Below are 16,097 nucleotides of genomic sequence, written 5' to 3'. Positions count from 1 at the left end.
AGATAAGAAAGTTGAACCGGTGTGAGGTGGAGAGTGGTGGGCGATGGTGCTGGAAGGCGGCTCACGAGCGGGGCCTGGAGGTCATGCTGGGAAGTGTGCACTTGATCTAGAGAACAGGGGGGTGTTGGAGGCCCCTGGGTTGGCTGAGTTGCTGCCGTGAGTACCTGAGTGTGTGAGTGTGAGTGTGCATATGTGGGTGGATTACATGCTGCCTGGGGCCGACCTCCTCCAGCTCCTCCATCCACAGAACCCGTCCAACTACCACTCATTTACTCCTCAGTTCAGGCACCACACTGTCTAACCAGTCAGACTCCTTAGCCAGGCATTTGAGACCTTATGCCAGGCTCCTGCCCTCACCATTTCCACCGTTCCACCTCCGTCCCCTTTCATAGGCTACAGGGACACTGGACTTAATGCTCCCAGGCACTCCGGAGAAGCCCGCCTTGGCCCTGCTGACCGACCCTCTGGAATGCCCTTCCCTCTACTCCACTGGATCCACTGGATCTTGACATCATTCAAGATCTAGGCCCTCTGCAAAGTAGAGCTCATGGTTAGAAGTGAGGGCTCTGGGGCCAGATGTCCTGGGGTTGAGTCCTGGCTCTGGCACTTAGGATACCCTGGGAGGTGCAGTTTCTCATCCATGAAGCCAGGAGAACAGCCCCCAGGGTTGCTATGATATTGAGATCCTGCATGGAGTTGCTTCGCATACAGCCTGGCACGCAGTGACTCTGAAGCTGGCTCCCGAGCTCATCAGCACAGGCCTGCTGCCCTCACCCAAAGTCTAGCTCCTCTACCTTCCTGAGTACTCAGAACGTGTGGGCCAGGGAGATGGGGGGCTTTGGGGGTGGGGGCAGAGGCAGACCCCGCCTACACGGAGTTCAGGGTCTAACCCCCAGGCTGGAAAGTGGACACAAAATGACAAGCTCCTCTGCCTACATGACACTCACCAGTGCTCCCTGTGCACAGTAGGTCCTCAGAGGAGTTTAGAGGAAGAAACGGTTACTGAGTGTGCCCAAATCAGGGCGGGGACTTTCATACTGATCGCCTCATTATAACCTCCCCACAAGCCTTCAAGGTACGTGTTCTAAGTCCATATTCAGATGAGGGAGCTGAGGTTCAGAGAGATTAAATGACCTCCCCCTGGTCCCAGAGCTCGTCAGTCCCCAAATCCAGGTCCGCCTAACACCAAAGCCCCAGTTCTTTTCGGTGGGCCGTGAGGATGCAGGGGAGGGAGCAGCGGCCAGGAAAGAGGCAGGAAGGCAGTTGCTTTGGGAACCATCCCAGAAAACTGAGGCACAAGGACATCTCAGTGTCTCACTAACCAGCCCTGCCACCCAGAGGCCACCTGCCTCCCTCCCGCCAGCTTCCAGCCTCCCTTCCGATTGCCACAGCCAAATGGAAAATGGTAATGGATTCAGCTTGATCCGCAGGGGAACGGAAGATTTGGCCTGCATTACCGATCTGAAGTTAACATGTAATTTATGCTAATTGCAGCCAAAGACAGGCCTTTCTCCTCTAAATGGAGAATCGGTCCTATTAATAAGAGCCTGTCGCTCCTGGTAATGAGGCGCCTGGCAGATGGTCTGCTGCATGGGCTGCGGGGAAAGATGACTAGGAAAGGAGCAACAGGATGACAGCACAGAGAATGACAACTTGTCAAGAGCCTCCCCCGGGGCGGGGGGCAGGGGGAAGCAGCTTTAGAGCCAGGGGAGTCTGCAGCCACCCCGGGACCTGCAGGGACCTGAGCTTGAAGGCTGTTAGAGGACGTGTTGACCAGGACCCAGCCGGGGTTGCCTGCCTGACCTCCATGCTCTCTGGTCTTTGCCACTGCCCAGCAGCGACATTAATCTCTTGCTGCACGTGGAGAGATGGATGTCCAGGGAGGCTGTGTCCTTGCTGAACCCAGGCTACCCAGAGGCAGGACTCAGAACCAGGGCTCAGCTGACAGCAAAGCCCATGCTTTCCTTTCCCCAATGTGAGTCCGGGTTACTGTGTGAGTCGGGGTTACTGTGAGAGTCGGGGTTACTCTGAGAGTTGGGGTTACTGTGAGAGTCTGGGTTACCGTGAGAGTCGGGGTTACTGTGAGAGTCGGGGTTACTGTGAGAGTCCGGGTTACTGTGAGAGTGCGGGTTACCGTGAGAGTCGGGGTTACTGTGAGAGTCTGGGTTACCGTGAGAGTGCGGGTTACCGTGAGAGTTGGGGTTACTGCGAGAGTCCGGGTTACTGTGAGAGTCCGGGTTACCGTGAGAGTCCGGGTTACTGTGTGAGTCTGGGTTACTGCCTGGCAACTATTCACTGGTCACCCCCCATGGGCGGAGTGCACTGCCCCACCCTAACACCCAGGGCTCAGCCACCATTTGCTTTGGCCAGCAGAACATGCGGAAGATTACAAATTGCCGAGCCCTGGCTGGTGCAGCTCATTGGCTGGAGTGTCCTCTCGTACACCAGAGGGTTGTGTGCGGCAGGCAGCCCTTTCACATCAATGTTTCTCTTTCTCTCTCTCCCCCTGCCCCACCTAAAAATCGCCAAAAATTCGTTGCCACTTCTCCCACCCAGAAGAGGAATCGATTCCCCCTTGGTCCCTTTGAATACGATCAGGCCTGTGACTCGGTTTAACCAACAAAACGTGCAGAAGTGCTGCGTTCTAGAATCTCGGCCTTCAGAGGCCTTGCAGGTTTCACTCTCGCCATCTTAAAAGGCTGCCTGGAGAACAGTGTATAAGGAAGTCAGGCAGGCCTCCTGGGGGTGAGAGGGCTGGGGAGGGACTGAGGCGCCCTGGGTGGCTGCCAGCGCCCACGGCCAGACAGTGAGTGAGATGGACTTGGATGGCCCAGGCATTCAGCTCTGATGGCAACTGCGCGAGTGAGACGAGGAGAGGAACTGCCTGGTCAATTCGTAGAATTGCGATAAGTAATCAGTTATTGCTGTTCCGAGCTACTGTTTGGATAGGTTGTTGGCAGTAATAAGTAACTGATACAGCACGCTAGTAAATACGACGGGAGCAGAGGTCTAAATGTGCATGTGTGGTTTGGCTTGGCTCTGCACTCTAGTGATAAACCCGGTGGCTGCTGCTCCTTCAACCTCACCAGGACAAAGGCATGTGGAGCAGACTTACAACCAGAAACTTACAGCCAGAAACAGTGGCTGTTCTAGATCCTGGGCATGAACGTATCTGTGTTTGGGGGTGGTTTGTTATGTGGCATCACTGTAGCACTAGCTGACTGATGCACCCATCCTGCCTCTCTATATCCCACACGTTTCTATAGCCAGGACTGGGTTCTGTGTGAGAGATAGTGCCCCCGTTTTTCCCAAGGGGGAGACTGTGGCGCTATAGGTATTATTTGCACAAAGCTTCAAGAAGACGGAACATGGCGTTATGCAGTAGGAGTCAGTGGCATTTCTGCAGCTCAACAAAGCCATTTACTGGAGGGGAGGAAGAGCTAAGGATGGGGAGACATTGGGGGTCTCCAAGGGGTTCCTCCCAGCAGGCCATGAGGTCCCAGGTGGCTTATCTGTGGCAGGTAGAGCAGGAAAGGCAGGCAAGGGATGCCTTTTTGACGTGCTCTGTCTCTGCTGATGCCGGGCGGGGAAGCGTGTACATAGAAAGGGAAGGCACACGCTCTCCTCAGGAGGAACGGGAGCCCGCCTTTACCAGAGCTCCAGATGCAGCCTCCTCGGTGGTTATTGCCTGACCTCCGACCCCAGACTGGATGCTCCTGCTGCAAACAGCTCAGCCTCCCCAGGGCCTTCTGCATGGTGGTCCCCGGTTACCCACACTGGGAATGGGACACTGCTCACTGATGTGGACAAAACCAGGTGGAAAGGAGGCTGCAGAGAGCTACAGGGGGCCTCAGGGTCCTCCGAAACAGCACAGAGGAGATGGTGAGGCCCACCCACCACAGGGCTCACACACAGGGCGTGGCCCTTCCACCCTGAATGCCAAGGACGGCACGTCCACCTTGCCTTTGCAACCAGAAAAACAGCTCTGATCCCCAGTCCATTTTAGCTAAAGATAAAGAGCAGGGATGAATCATGCTGCTGGGCTCCAGGGTCTCTGCCATGCCCGCTGGTGACGCCAATCCTGAAAATAACACCCGTCAGCCAGCCCTGCCTCCTCGGGCTGCTTCAGGCCCGGCCCACGGCGGACAGCCCCACCCCTCCTGGCTTGCTAGCAACGGTCAGCAATCAGATGGCATGCTGGTGTTGACCACGGGGAGTGGCCTTAGGATGGCAGACACTCTGAAGAGCGGAAGCTGCACTGGCGTCCCGGAGCTGAATTTGGTCCAGGAGGGGTTTGGCAATTTGCAGAAATACTCTACACGGCACCTGGCTTGCTCCTCAAAGCAAGCGCGTGGTGGGAATGATCAGCTCTGCTTTCTAAGTGGGGAAGCTGAGGCTCAGGGAGGCGTTCCAGGAAGCCCCGAGGAAGAATGCTGGGTGCACCTCCAACCCCGCTCCCACCCACCCTCTGTTCTCAGGACTAGGACTCCCTGTCTCAGTTGCTTCTCTTGCCTTTAGGGTCCTGCTGCTGCTAAGCTTCACCAGGAGAGAGGTTGGTCTGGGTCAAACAGTGGGCCACTCCCAAGTGCCCCGAGCTCTGCACTGCAGTCGCCCAGCCCCCTCCTACGGCTGCCTCTGCGGGACAGATCTGTCCCAAAGTCGCATTCCGCCCTGGAGACCTCTCCCACCCGAGGCCGGAGCAGTGGCACTGAAGCTTCCCGCTCTCGGCACAGAAAGTATGCCATTGGAGGGCACGAGCCACTGCCAAAGGCACCTGCAGAGAAAACATATGTCCACCTGGAACCTATGAATGAGACCTTATTTGGAAAAGGGGTCTTTGCAGATATAACTAAATTGTGCAAATGTAATTAGTTAAGGATCCTGAGATGAGGTCATGCTGGATTTGGTGGGCCCTAACTCCAAAGACACTGTCCTTAGAAGAGAAGGAAGGAGAAGGTGATGTGAAGACAGAGGCAGAGATAGGAGTGATGCCCCTATATGCCTAGGGACGCAAGGAGAGCCGGCAACCCCCACAAGCAGAAGAGCAAGGCAGGACCCTCTCTGAGCATCAGAGGGAACGTGGCTCTGCCCACAGCTCAATTTTGAACTTTTCTTCTCCCTCCTCCTCCCATTCAAGAACATGCATTAGGACGCCAAGGCCAATGTCATGACTATAGGACTCACATCCACTTTAATTCATGTACAGAAAAAAATAATTGACTTTCCAAAGGACTTACAATGTCTATTTTCCAGCAGTTTTAAACGGTAAGCTGTTATTTCTAAAAGCTGAGAACACAGTCACAGACTCGGGACTCCAGGTCCCCAACCTCTGGACTAGGCGTCCACTTGGGGAGGGTGTTCCCCTGTGACAAGAGCCAGACTCACCTTTCTCCTGAGCCATCTCTTGCAGGCAGAAGTAGATGACTCTGGCTCCCAGGCTGAAGCCAATCAAAGTGACAGGTCGCCGGCCCTGGGGGGAAAAGGACACAGGTGTCTGGGAGGGGACACAGCTGGTTCTAGCAAAACATGGGCCCCGAAGAGGGTGGCCCTTGCCCACTCCTCAGTGCCTGCCGTGAACTTGATGAATGATGCATGTGCTACTCCCGCCCCTCCGAGCTCTAATGGCCCAATCAGGAGAGTCAGGGCCCTCGTTCACACAGGATCACACCTGACCCTGGAGTTGGCTGCCTCCCAGGCCCACAGACAGCCCCTGGCCGGGTTAATGCCCTTTCAGCTCAAACCATAATCCAGCTGCCATCTCTTCTGTCCCCAGAGGCAGGACTCATCTGCCTCATGGCAAATGACTGCAGGGAAGTGGGGCCTTTCTGGAGCCGGGAGAGGAGGTGGAAGGCACCTCAGATGCGATGGGAAAAAGGCAGAGTGACATGGAGGGCCAGCTGTTCTCTCTCTAGACAGGCAGGTGGGGCATGAAATACTGGCCTCACACGATATGAGGAGGGAGTAAAGTTAGACGTAAAGAGGAACTTTCTGACTAAAGAACTTGTAGAAAAGGCAACACATCAGAAAAAGGAAGTTATCTGGGGTATTTGGGCACAGGTTCTGCTTGGCAGGAGAGGGAAGCAGCAGCTGAGCTCCCAATGCCCAGCCCAGTCCGGTCTCACCAGTCTATTCCTTTTCCTTGTTTTTGTGCCAATACCTGTGCCCACCTCCATTTACTCCCGTCGACAACCATTAAATCGGACTCCAGCTCTGCAGGACCCTGGTGGCTGAGGCTGCTACTCATCTCCAACACCCATCACCCGCCACGTCCGTGGAGGTAGAACTGAGTTCTGTGGGCTCCCAGCCACAGACTACGTGTTTAACTCCCCTGTAGCTAGGGACGGCCACAGGGCTGAGTCCTGGCCAGGGGTGTGAAGGAAGCAACTGGCGTGACTTCCAGGCACGCCCTTCACTCCACTTTCCTGCCTCTGACGGTCTTGGATGTGGATGTAACTTGGGCCATATTACATGGTATCTGGACCACTGATGATTTGTTCAGAGGGGAGCTCTATACTTCTTTTTAAAAATATATATATTTTTGCCTTAACTGGTTTGGCTCAGTGGATAAAGCGTCAGCCTGCAGACTCAAGGGTCCAGGTTCGATTCCGGTCAAGGGCATGTACCTTGGTTGCGGGCACATACCCAGTGGGGAGTGTGCAGGAGGCAGCTGATCGATGTTTCTCTCTCATCGATGTTTCTAACTCTCTATCCCTCTCCCTTTCTCTCTGTAAAAAAAAAAAATCAATAAAAATATATTAAAAAAATAAAATATATTTTTATTGATTTTAGAGAATAAGGGAGAGGGAGAGAGAGAGATAGAAACATCAATGATGAGAGAGAATCATTGACCAGCTGCCTCCTGTACATCCTACACTAGGCATGTGCCCTGACCCGTGTGGGGAGCGGCTCTAGGGTTAAGCCTCAGATTGACCTGTGGCAGGGCCACAAACAAGTCCCAGCTTGGAGGGCAGAGCCCTCTTAGCATAATTAAGCTTAACCCTAGAGCCCTCCCTAGTTCCTTCCTAGGTAGCTAACGGGCTGTGGGAGGTGCAGCAAGTGCTGCCAAAACAAGGTGAAATGCTGGGAGCCGGTCCATCCTTGCTGTTTCAAGGGTCCTGGCATATATGGCATACGGTTCTTAATATGTTTGCTCACCTTCTTGGCGCTGTGTTTTAACCAAGGACACCTCTCTGAGAAAGGTTGAATCCCCAGGTAGGGATTTTCCCCTGAAGTTAGGGAGGGAATAAAACCCCTCAACTAAGTGCCAGGCGGGTAATTAATCACTTTAACTGTGAACAATCATGCTTAAGGTACATAATCTTTACTCCCTGGAATGGAGATAAGAAACGCCCTAACCTTTGTAATAGAGATTGATAGGATTGAATCAACTGGTATAAATACAGATGTAACAAGACAGAAAGAGACAGACTTAGAAGAGAGAACCTACAGACAGAACTCAGAACACAGAACTAAGGACACAGGGTTTGGAAGACAGGACCAAGAGAGACAGAGCCTAGGCACAGATCCTGGACTGAACCTGACTACAGAAATTGGCAAGAGAACCTGACTAGAACCTGGTGACTGAACCTGACTGGAGTACCTGGCCACAGAATCTGGCTGGAGATCCGAAGCAGAACCTCTCTGGGGATTGAGACCAGAACTTGGCTGGAGATCCTGGCTAGGCTGCTGATCAACTGAACGCTGTCTCTGTGTCATTCCTTCTTCGCCGACTCCGTCTACACCTTTGGGGACCCCTGGACCCGCTGGGGTTGGACCCCGGCATATGGCGCCCGAACAGGGACCCCTAGGTAAGCGCCCCACACTCGGGACGGATCGGACTCCACCATAGGAATAGGGTGGATAGTCTTTACCAACTCCGTCTACACCTTTGGGGACCCCTGGACCTGCTGGGGTTGGACCCCGGCATCTGGCGCCCGAACAGGGACCCCTAGGTAAGCGCCCCGCACTCGGGACGGATAGGACTCCACCGTAGGAAGAGGGTGGATAGTCTTCGCCGACTCCGTCCACACCTTTGGGGACCCCTGGACCTGCTGGGGCAGGACCCCGGCATATGGCGCCCGAACAGGGACCCCTAGTTAAGTGCCCCACACTCGGGACGGATCGGACTCCACCATAGGAATAGGGTGGATAGTCTTTGCCGACTCCGTCCACACCTTTGGGAATCCCTGGAAAAGGATTCCCCTAGGTAAGCCCCCCCCCCCGCATTGAGAACCCCCACACTCGGGACGGATAGGACTCCACCAGGGTACTGCAGACCTCCTTATAGAAGATAAGTAGGGTAAGAAGGTGGATAGTACAGAACTTAGATTGAGAAGATGTGCCATACTGAGTCCAAAGAAAGAAGACTCTGTATTGATCTTTAGATTAAGAAGATGTGCCATACTGAGTCTAAAGAAAAAAGACTCTGTATTGATTTTTAGATTAAGAAGATGTGCCATACTGAGTCTAAAGAAAAAAGACTCTGTATTGATCTTTTAACATATATGCTTGCTAGCAGAGGAATTAAGGTTACTCCCAGTCAGACAGAACGTTTTATACAAGAAGTATGTCCGTGCTTTTCTGAGGAAGGAAAGGTAAATGTAATGGCATGGGAGAAGGTAGGCCCAAGGAGCCTTATCCTTAACCCCACTGCAGCCTTTCTACCCTGGGAAAGTGCAGGATTGCCAAGCTCTCCCTGGGATGATAGATCAGGACTCAGGTAATAGCAGAAAGCGCCAATCCTACTCTTAAAATGGATATAAGAGAGCATTTGAGGTTTTTCTTTTTAATGCCTGCTTTTAAAAAATAAAAAAGGGGGAATTTGCTGGGAGCCGGTCCATCCTTGCTGTTTCAAGGGTCCTGGCATATATGGCATACGGTTCTTAATATGTTTGCTCACCTTCTTGGCGCTGTGTTTTAACCAAGGACACCTCTCTGAGAAAGGTTGAATCCCCAGGTAGGGATTTTCCCCTGAAGTTAGGGAGGGAATAAAACCCCTCAACTAAGTGCCAGGCGGGTAATTAATCACTTTAACTGTGAACAATCATGCTTAAGGTACATAATCTTTACTCCCTGGAATGGAGATAAGAAACGCCCTAACCTTTGTAATAGAGATTGATAGGATTGAATCAACTGGTATAAATACAGATGTAACAAGACAGAAAGAGACAGACTTAGAAGAGAGAACCTACAGACAGAACTCAGAACACAGAACTAAGGACACAGGGTTTGGAAGACAGGACCAAGAGAGACAGAGCCTAGGCACAGATCCTGGACTGAACCTGACTACAGAAATTGGCAAGAGAACCTGACTAGAACCTGGTGACTGAACCTGACTGGAGTACCTGGCCACAGAATCTGGCTGGAGATCCGAAGCAGAACCTCTCTGGGGATTGAGACCAGAACTTGGCTGGAGATCCTGGCTAGGCTGCTGATCAACTGAACGCTGTCTCTGTGTCATTCCTTCTTCGCCGACTCCGTCTACACCTTTGGGGACCCCTGGACCCGCTGGGGTTGGACCCCGGCAGTGAAACTCACAAGAACATTGTAAATATGTTGACCACTACCCTTGTTTTGATCTCACTATAAAATAAAGCCTCAGCTTGCAGGCTGGGTCTTTCTGTGTCCTCATCCAGGCACTTAGATACAGCCCCAGCTGTATTCTCTTGTCTGTCTTTTCTTTAATCCTTCACTGCCCCTCCTCAGGATCACTGAACCCTTGGCTGTGCTGGCGCGGCACAGACCAGGAATTGAACTGTTACCTGGTTCATAGGTCAACGCTCAACCACTGAGCCACGCAGGCGGGCGAGAGCGCTACACTTCTATGAAGAAACACCTGGCTTTGTCCTTACCTGCAGGTGCCTGTTATTCAGTCCTCACCTCCTTACCTGCTAGGGATGCAGAGTCTATAATTCTTACTGGTCTATCCTAGGATACTTTTGTGACTTGAGTTAGAGGAACAGTGAAGACCACCCACTCCCCCAAAGCCAATGGGCGACCTCCACACAGATGTATTTAGGGCTGACATCTGTGTGCAAGTCAGCCCCATCCTCCCCCGCCCCCCTCCCGGGCCCCCAACTGCAGGCATTCCCAGGTACCTGCTGCCGGGAGAGCAGGATGTGGGCCAGGTGCTTGCCAACCTCTGCTGACCGATGGAGACAGACCCCCCAGGGGTTGTCGATGATGTTGGCGACAGAGAGGAGTGAGGCCGGCCAGGTCAGGGCAGCCGTAATGCCTGCGGAGGTGCAATGTCAGAGATGAAGGCGGTAGGGGTCCTTTTGGGGAAGGGGTTGGCTGGCTACTGGATGCCTGAGTGAGTGCATCTCTACCTTGGAACCTGTAAGCTCTCCCAGTGCTGTCAAACTGCTACATAGCAAAGAAGAAACTTGAAGCTCATGCGTTTCTGACACGTGGACCAGATCCCTTCTGCTCAGGCATCTGTCATGTGTGAGATTCCAAAGATGACCCCGTTTTGTCCCTCCACCTGGTACCCTCCCACTTAGCCTGGTAACTGCAGTGTCCCGCCCCTGCCCTGCTTATCCACTATGGGCTCAGCCATGTGACTTGCTTTGGCCAATGAGATGCTAATAGATGTGAGACATCAAGTGGACTTGTGCATGGAGGCCAGCCTCTCATGTACTCTGCCACTGGTGTGGGCTAGCCTGCTGATCCCAGGAGGAGGAGAGACAAATGGGACAGAGCCAAGTTGCCCTGGTTGCCCCAGACCAGGCTAGCTGGATCGGTGGACAGTCAGCTGACCCACAGATCCACGAGCAGACCCAGCAAAGGCCAGCCAAATGAAGCCTCATGACTCCGGAGCTATTATGATAAATGACGGTTATTTTAAGTCACCGAATTTTGGGGTGGCTTCTTAGGCAGCAAGAACCAACTGATACATTATGTGATAATGGGACTGGCCGTTTACCTGTCTCCTCCCCAAGAAGACCCTACACTTCACACAGACAGGAACTCAGTGTCTTAACCTCTCCATGTTCCTACGATCCAGCACAGTGCCTGGCTCACCTGGGGCCTCAGGTATGCAAAGGTCTGGTACCAGCGTGGGTTGGGAGCAGGGGGCATGCTGCTGGCGGTAGAGACAGGAGGACTTACCAGACAACACTGTGTACTTTAGAGCCTCCTGGGCCACTATGTTTGCAAGACCGCTGAGGATTGTCTCCAGGGCGTTGCCGAGCTCCATCAGGTACTTGGCCTCCCAGGCTAGGCAGTACTGCTCGCAGCTGCGTGCCAGGGCAGCCCATGGAGCACTGAAGGTGCCTGGGGAGGACACAGGTAGGTGGGGTCTCTCCTGTCTGTGTTAGAGGATGCCCCACCCCACTTTCCCAGACAGGGGACCACTCACCCTCGGGGGGAGACAAGAGGCCCACGGTATGTACCTATACATACTGCTGAATGGATGGATTTATTGATGGGTGGGTGGGTGGGTGAACGGATGGATACATAGATGGATATAGATGGATGGAGAGTAGGATGCATGGATAGTTGGATGGATGACTGATGGAAGGATAGATGATGGGTAGATGTGCAGATAGTTGGGTGGATGGGTGAATGGATAGGCAGTTGTATGAATGGATGATGGATGACAGATGAATGGATGAGTAGATGGATGTGGAATGAAATCTCCTTACTTCCCTGAGCCTCAGTTTCCTCCTCTGCAAAATGGGGCTCCCTTACCCACCCTCTAAAGACATACACAGGCAAGAGCCAGGGTCAGGCCCACAGCAGCAGGCCCGCTCAGCCAAAATCTACCCCCTCTACACCCTTGTCCACTCCACTCTGGTCCTCACGGTATTTGCCGGACGCCAGCCACCCCGTGATGGCGATGGTGATGTGCAGCTGCCTGCCTTCCGTCAGAGGCAGAAATGTGAACTCCTCAATGGCCCCCACACGCTTCTTCATCTTGTATCCTAAAGACCCAGACACAGAAATGAGAACGGAGGTGACCTGGGGTCCCGGGGAGTGTTAGTCAGAGAGGCTCTCTGTGTTCACAACTCACACCGTGAGTGCCGGCCAGGTGCCCTGCCCTTGGACACGTCTCACTTTTCAACTCACTAAGGCAGGTGCCATTACTGTCCCCAATTACCAATGAGGGTAAGAGGCTTCCAGAGGCTGGGCTGCCCCCGAGGGGCAGAGCTGGGGTTGGAGCCCAGTGCCCAGGCTCATAACTACCACTCTGTCCTGACTCAGTCGGTTCTATGTCAATTTTCCTGCCCACAAACATCAGGGCTACAACACACTCCTTTCAGTAAAAGTGGATCAAACTGACCAAGATTCTCAATGTGGAAAGTGATAACCCACGTGAGGAGTGGAACAGGAATGTGGGGGGGCTGCTGACATATGATTTGGGAAAACTCCCCCAGGAGATGCTGGTAAGTGAAGAGTAGCCATGTGCTCTCTTACAGGAGGAAGCCCAAGTGTCTCCGAGGAGGCCTGTCTGGAAACTTCCTAAATGGTGACCAGCAGGTCCAATGAGACCTTTCTCAGGACGTCTACTACACAAGGTGCAGTTTCTCAAACGCAGGCCTTGCACCACCCACGCCGAGCGATCGCCCAGTCCTCTGTGCAGCCTGCTGCGAGTTCCGGCAGGGCTGGGACCCAGCATGAGAAAAGTCGTGTGCTCCTCCTCCATCTCCTGGGGAGCCATCACTGGGGACAATCTGGGTGGGTCCTTTAGGAGCCGGGCCACCCTCCTCACTGCCCCATCCTCTGGAACCTTACCTGTCAGACTAGCTCCAGCTGCACCGAACAGCGACGTCATGACAGCTATGCCGGCCACTGAGCCCAGAGCCGCTGCCCCAGCACTGCCAATGATTGTCGCGGCCCCGGCGGCAATAAGAGGGGCGGCCAGGCCCCCAGTCACTCCTGCCAATAAAGCAGAAAGTAGGGGAAAGGTGGGAGTGAGGACGTGGCCTGCTGGGTTATTCTCCCCTCCGCTACCCACTGCCTTCCACAGAGGCACGCGAATGAACACATTGCTGATGGAGCACCTACTATGTGCCCAGGGACACCTGCCAGCCCATCTCGGCCCTCTCCACTCCCAGCCTGACATCTCCCGTCACTCTAAACTGCACGGACCCATGTGCCACCACCCCAGCTTGCGCTGGCCTCACCGATCACTGTCCCGCCTCCGACGGTCGCCAGGCCTATCAGCAGATAGCGCTTCCATTTCTTCCTGTTTTCTCTCTTCTTCCTGGACGCCTCAGCCGTTCTGAGGGAGAAGAGGTTGGTCCTTAGGGTCGGTGGTGCCTGGAACCCCTGGAGACCCCTCCGCCTCACCAACCCCCAAGCTGGGATCAGTGCTGGGCACTCTGTCATTCAGAGCAAGGTACCAAGGTCACCCTGGGCCTATCGATGCTTTTAAAAAGCCGAGAACATTCTAAAACCCAGCTGGGGAATCCCAGCGTGCGGGATGCTCTACTTACCCAAAGGATCCATCCTAACAGGGTTGCAATTTGAACGATGGAAAGACAAAAAGATAACAATAACAGTAAAAGAAGCACAAAAATATCTTTGAACAGATGGACCCAGACGAGTACCAAACAGAATCACAGACGCCCTCGCCTCCCTCCTTCCTTCCCTTCCCCTTGACATCTGAGCTCGCCTCCTTCTGGGATATTCAGAAACCAATTTCTTTCAGAATAACCATTTCAAAGATGGGTTAGAGAAATGTCTGCTCTGGAGACCTTGGCCGTGGGGCACTAGCTAGTATCGTTCAGAGTGGAAATGTAAAAAGCTATAAGATGTAGCAGGAGGGAAGCATTTGGAGTGCTTTGGGTCAGCTGAATCCTGAGAATGGCCAACGTGAGTGCTCAGAGCGTCACTCAGCCCCGTTTTCCTGACGGACACCCGGTCCTCAGTGCTTTAGGACGCTAAGGAGTAGGACCAAGCGGACATCAGGGGCACGAACTCTGAACTGAAGTTGGAGTTTGGACAATTCAATGTGCAGAGCGATAGCAGACGGTGATAAAAGATGGTTAATACTGATGGGGAATTCCTGCATGCCAGCTGCCATGCTTTATGTTTCCTGTGGTTTATCTTATCCCTGAAGCCGTGTCACTATTGTCCCCATGTTACAAAGTCAGGGCTAAGATCCCCCCTCGAGGGGCGGTGGGGATCGGTGAAGAGGAAGTCTGTCAACCATGCGGCACAAAGGCACCCGGCGGATGCTGACCAACGGTGGCTCCTGCGTCTTCCCGAGCCTCAGTTTCCTCTTTTGTAAAACGCAGACAGTAACACCTACCTCTGAAGGTAGTTGGTTTGTAAAGATTAAATCCATTCCTTCCTCATTCACCAATCAACACACTGACTGAGAGTGGATGGCCCGGGGGCCCTTCTGGGTGCCAGGGATCGGCAGTCTGGACCAACATCTGTGTCCTTCTCGTCTCTTCCCTCATGAACTGCACAAGATGGTGAGAAGTAGTCCGTCCTGCCCGGTCAGCGTGGCTTGGTGGTGGAGCACTGACCCATGAACCAGGAGGCCCCGGGTTGATTCCTTGTCAGGGCACATGCCCAGCAAGGGGGGTAATAACAGTACTGAATTCCCAGGGGTCTGGTGAGAGCTCTGGGCAATGGTCCGCATACAACCCCGGCATTGTCATCTGTCTGGTGGTCTTAGCCTGCACTTCTAGACCATCAATGTTCAGAGGATGGGCTCTGGATCAAATGCATCAGAATCCCCAGAGGGTAGCCATTAAAGGCACAGCTTCCTGGGCCAGAAGCTCTGGGCGTGAGGGTGTGGAAACTACCTGTAACCAGCTCTCCAGGGGCCTGCTGCATTCCTAGTTTGAGAACCGCAGGGCCAGACCTTCAGGGCACAGGCTGAGCCTCTCCTGCTTGCGACCCTCAGCAGCTGGCCCTGGGATAGGACCCGGAGGGTGCTCAGAAAATGTTTCTTGAACAGAACCAAGTCATTCTGACCAGGATTGATCCTGAACCTCTTGCTGCGGCGATCTATCCCCCCACTCACTGTCCACATCTATGAAAATCAGAGGGGCACGGAACAGAGCATAGGCCAGTCACCATCGAGAATGAAATTCTGGCCCGACCAGTGTGGCTCAGTGGTTGAGCATCGACCTATGAACCAGGGCATTGACCTATGAATGGAGGTCACAATTCAATTCCCAGTCAGGGCACGTGCCCTGGTTGTGTTCTTTGTCCCCAATAGGGGGAGTGCAGGAGGCAGCTGATCAATGATTCTCTCTCATCATTGATATTTCTCTCTGTCTCTCGCCCTCTCTCTTCCTCTCTGAAGTGAAATCAATAAAAATATATTAAAAGAAAAAAGAATGAAATTCTGATTGCAATAGCTATGTATGGTACCAGGTAGGTACCAGAAATATCGGGGGAAACACGTGGTAATTTATATGATTGTCTAACCACTATGCTATATTCTTGAAAACTAATACAAAATCATATTGAATGTAAACTGTAATTTACATAAATAAAATTATTTTAAAAGAGAATACAATTCTGGGGTATAAGAACAAGGCTGGAATGTTAAAACATTTTAATGATTACTACAGATTTGTTTTTAAGAACACAGTCACATTTTTGAGCTGGTGCCCTTGACATCTGTCAGTCCCATCTGCTTCTAGACACTAATCATCATGTTTAGCTGAGCTTATGGAGGGGGAGACTCGTAGCCTCAAGGGAAGAAAATAACTAAAAAGTAAAAATAGTTCTTGAGGCTGCTGTATCTAAAGGTATGAATGCTAGTGTATCAAACTCATTTTGCCAAGATTAGATGAACCATTAATCTCTAGAATTCTGCTTTGTATTATTATTGAAATGTTTATAAACATTTGCTGAATCAAAAAGAATGCAGCATTTTTCCTACTCAGCCTCCCTCTCTCTCTCTCTCTCTCTCTCTCTCTCTCTCTCTCTCTCGGCATTCGCCTGAACTGCCAATCTACTTCCTTATTTATATAAGCACCTGAATGTTCCTCATAACTGTTTTGTGCATAACACGAAGAGCTTTGCCAGTCATCATTAATTATCCAGGCGTTTTATTCCTGCTATTACTTCCCTTGTCTGAATGTCAACATGGAAAGCAGGAGACATTTGCTCTGAGTGACATTGAT

At 52.6% G+C, this 16,097-nt stretch overlaps 1 protein-coding gene across 11 annotated transcripts in view; it reads right to left on the bottom strand.

The window, feature by feature from the left end:
* The window catches only part of TMCO4 (transmembrane and coiled-coil domains 4), an 87,305-nt gene that overhangs the window by 38,819 nt on the left and 32,389 nt on the right, over positions 1-16,097 (bottom strand). For 9 of the 11 annotated variants that reach the window (XM_059690987.1, XM_059690990.1, XM_059690991.1 and 6 more), the window contains 6 exons: positions 13,128-13,225; positions 12,736-12,879; positions 11,805-11,924; positions 11,110-11,274; positions 10,098-10,234; positions 5,386-5,470 (listed from right to left, as the gene is read on the bottom strand). In XM_059690987.1, coding sequence (XP_059546970.1) covers positions 5,386-5,470; positions 10,098-10,234; positions 11,110-11,274; positions 11,805-11,924; positions 12,736-12,879; positions 13,128-13,225 — 749 coding nt within the window. Of the gene's footprint in view, positions 1-3,890; positions 4,082-5,227; positions 5,287-5,385; positions 5,471-10,097; positions 10,235-11,109; positions 11,275-11,804; positions 11,925-12,735; positions 12,880-13,127; positions 13,226-16,097 lie in introns of those variants that run through there. The other 2 variants (XM_059690989.1, XM_059690992.1) reach the window with 2 other exon arrangements.

This window comes from Myotis daubentonii, chromosome 3 (genome assembly GCF_963259705.1).
Source record: "Myotis daubentonii chromosome 3, mMyoDau2.1, whole genome shotgun sequence".
Classification (NCBI taxonomy): Eukaryota; Metazoa; Chordata; class Mammalia; order Chiroptera; family Vespertilionidae; genus Myotis; species Myotis daubentonii.
The sequence above is the reverse complement of the archived record's forward strand: the minus strand, read 5'-3'. Positions and strand labels throughout refer to the sequence as shown.